The sequence below is a fragment of the Olea europaea genome, unplaced genomic scaffold, assembly GCF_002742605.1.
Source record: "Olea europaea var. sylvestris unplaced genomic scaffold, O_europaea_v1 scaffold19734, whole genome shotgun sequence".
NCBI lineage: Eukaryota > Viridiplantae > Streptophyta > Magnoliopsida > Lamiales > Oleaceae > Olea > Olea europaea.
Genome location: NW_019237591.1, coordinates 1 through 1995, shown reverse-complemented (window position 1 = coordinate 1995; position 1995 = coordinate 1). Strand labels below are relative to the sequence as shown.

Genomic DNA, 1995 nt, shown 5'->3' with positions numbered 1-1995 from the left:
TTGCTTTTCTTAAACAAGGGAAATGGTTACCCATATCCAAAAATATATTCGATTCTTATGCGTTCTTTCATTTACGCGATAAATTATTGCAATATTTGTTAAAAATATGCTTTTCAATAAATAGAAACATTTAAGACAGAAATGTCATATATCCACAGCCAATTCATGGTTATATTCAAATGTATAAATCAACCCATCAAAGTTTTGGATTGACCATATATACACGAAAGTCGATCACATACAACATTAGGAACCACATTACATAAAAATTCGCCATAATTTATAGTCAACAGATTCATTACGCATGCAGATACTCTGGATTGAATGCAACAGACTCCCGGTAAATCAGCTCCTTCATCTGTTCTTCAGTCAGGGCATGCTGCTCAAAGTCGAAGCTAAAAGGCGTCAAGCAGATAGGCTCATCGCTTATGTCGTGGAGTGAGTTCAAGTAGGGATGTGCTAGTGCATCTTCGACTGAAACCAAGATAAAATCATTACAAAGGAGTAAGTAATTGGAGTCTTAGTCCAACATGCAGCAGATTAATTCTAGCATCAAAGTAACTCAGAGAAGTTTGGTCATATGCAAATCAAGTAGATACAAGATGACGACTACAATTAAAACTTGAAAATCTAACTGGGTTGATAATGGATATCCTCACCCGTAATCCTTTGTCGAGGATCAAATGTCAACATCTTTTCAATGAGATCGATAGCAAGAGGCTGCACACGTGGAAACTTTTCAATAAATGATTGTCGGTGAGAAGGAGGAAGTTGTCGGATGTATCTCTTTGCATTTTCGTTCAAAAATCCCAACTCAGCCTCTGACGGGGTGCCAATCAGCTGAAATGCCAGCAAGCTTCTAGGTCACGCTTAAGCACAGTACTAATGGATCAACATCACTAGAATGTGTTGACATATTAAATGGTAATAATAAATTGTTCGACATGATGCCTTTTAGAGATATTTAAGGACGGTAAAAATAGCACATTTAAGAAAATTCAAATATACGGAGGAACAGTCATTGTTCCCTCAGATACTCCATGATCAAGAGCAGAGAAAAAATATGGCCCAAAAATACATATACGGGGTCTCGTCTGGTCATCAGGCATTTGTCCTCCAACAAGGTGTAATACCCAAGAAACATACCTCCATAAGTAGACGCAACTGGTGCACATGATCTCTACCAGGAAATAATGGCTTCCGATCCATCAGCTCCATGAAAATACACCCCACTGACCAAACATCTATAGCTGTAGTATAATCAGATGAATTTAATAACAGCTCTGGTGCTCGATACCACCTTGTAACAACATATTCTGTCATAAAATCAGTTTCAGATGTGACCCGAGCTAATCCAAAATCACATATCTTTAGGTCACAATTCGCGTTCAGAAGGAGATTGCTTGGCTTCAAGTCCCTATGCAGAACATTTGCCGAATGTATGTACTTTAACCCACGGAGTATCTGATACAAGAAATACTGCACCAAAAACATGGAAAAGTTGATTTTCCCTAATGAGATTAGTAAACCTATTGAGAGCATACTTTACTGGCAGGAGAGCACCAGTATGATAACAATGGTGGGCTAACACTGTTCGCCTCAGTTTTAAAGGACTGACATGGGGACAAAATGACAAATTCTAATCGAAGAACTATAATCTCTGTTTCATCATGTACAGTAACTTTGGATCAAGCAATAAGAGTAATGAATTGACCATGAGTCACACGAAGAGTTTGGCTTAAATACAAAATGTCTGTGGACTTGAAAACAACTTAACATATTCAAGAGGAAAACAAGCAATCAACATTCTACTGCCCAATTGGCAAGGGAATACATTACATATATTATGCACAGATTTAAGGTAGACGTCTGCATGAATCTTATTTTGCAATCAGTTCATTCTCGTTTTGGTTTTCCTGATCAAGCATCAATTTACAGAAGTAAAGCTAGAAAAGGCATGCGGCAGACTTGCATATTTGGTTTTTTAAGTCAGTT

General features: G+C 37.6%; 1 protein-coding gene across 1 annotated transcript; it reads right to left on the bottom strand.

Moving 5' to 3' along the window:
• Positions 1-94: 94 nt before the first annotated feature.
• LOC111379350 (mitogen-activated protein kinase homolog MMK1-like) lies at positions 95-1976 on the bottom strand. Its single transcript, XM_023002709.1, has 3 exons — positions 1147-1976; positions 660-840; positions 95-474 (listed from the first exon to the last, which is right to left on the bottom strand). Exons 1-3 carry the CDS (start codon positions 1540-1542, stop codon positions 299-301), a joined length of 753 nt encoding a protein of 250 aa, XP_022858477.1. The 5' UTR covers positions 1543-1976; the 3' UTR covers positions 95-298.
• Between the last annotated feature and the right edge of the window lie 19 nt (positions 1977-1995).

Excerpts from the sequence above, each read along its gene's own strand:
- LOC111379350 (XM_023002709.1), bottom strand. The coding sequence starts at position 1,542 with ATGCTCTCAATAGGTTTACTAATCTCATTAGGGAAAATCAACTTTTCC. Across the intron at positions 841-1,146 it reads AGTTGCGTCTACTTATGGAG|CTGATTGGCACCCCGTCAGA; the intron begins GTATGTTTCTTG and ends CTGGCATTTCAG. Across the intron at positions 475-659 it reads TCCTCGACAAAGGATTACGG|TCGAAGATGCACTAGCACAT; the intron begins GTGAGGATATCC and ends TCTTGGTTTCAG.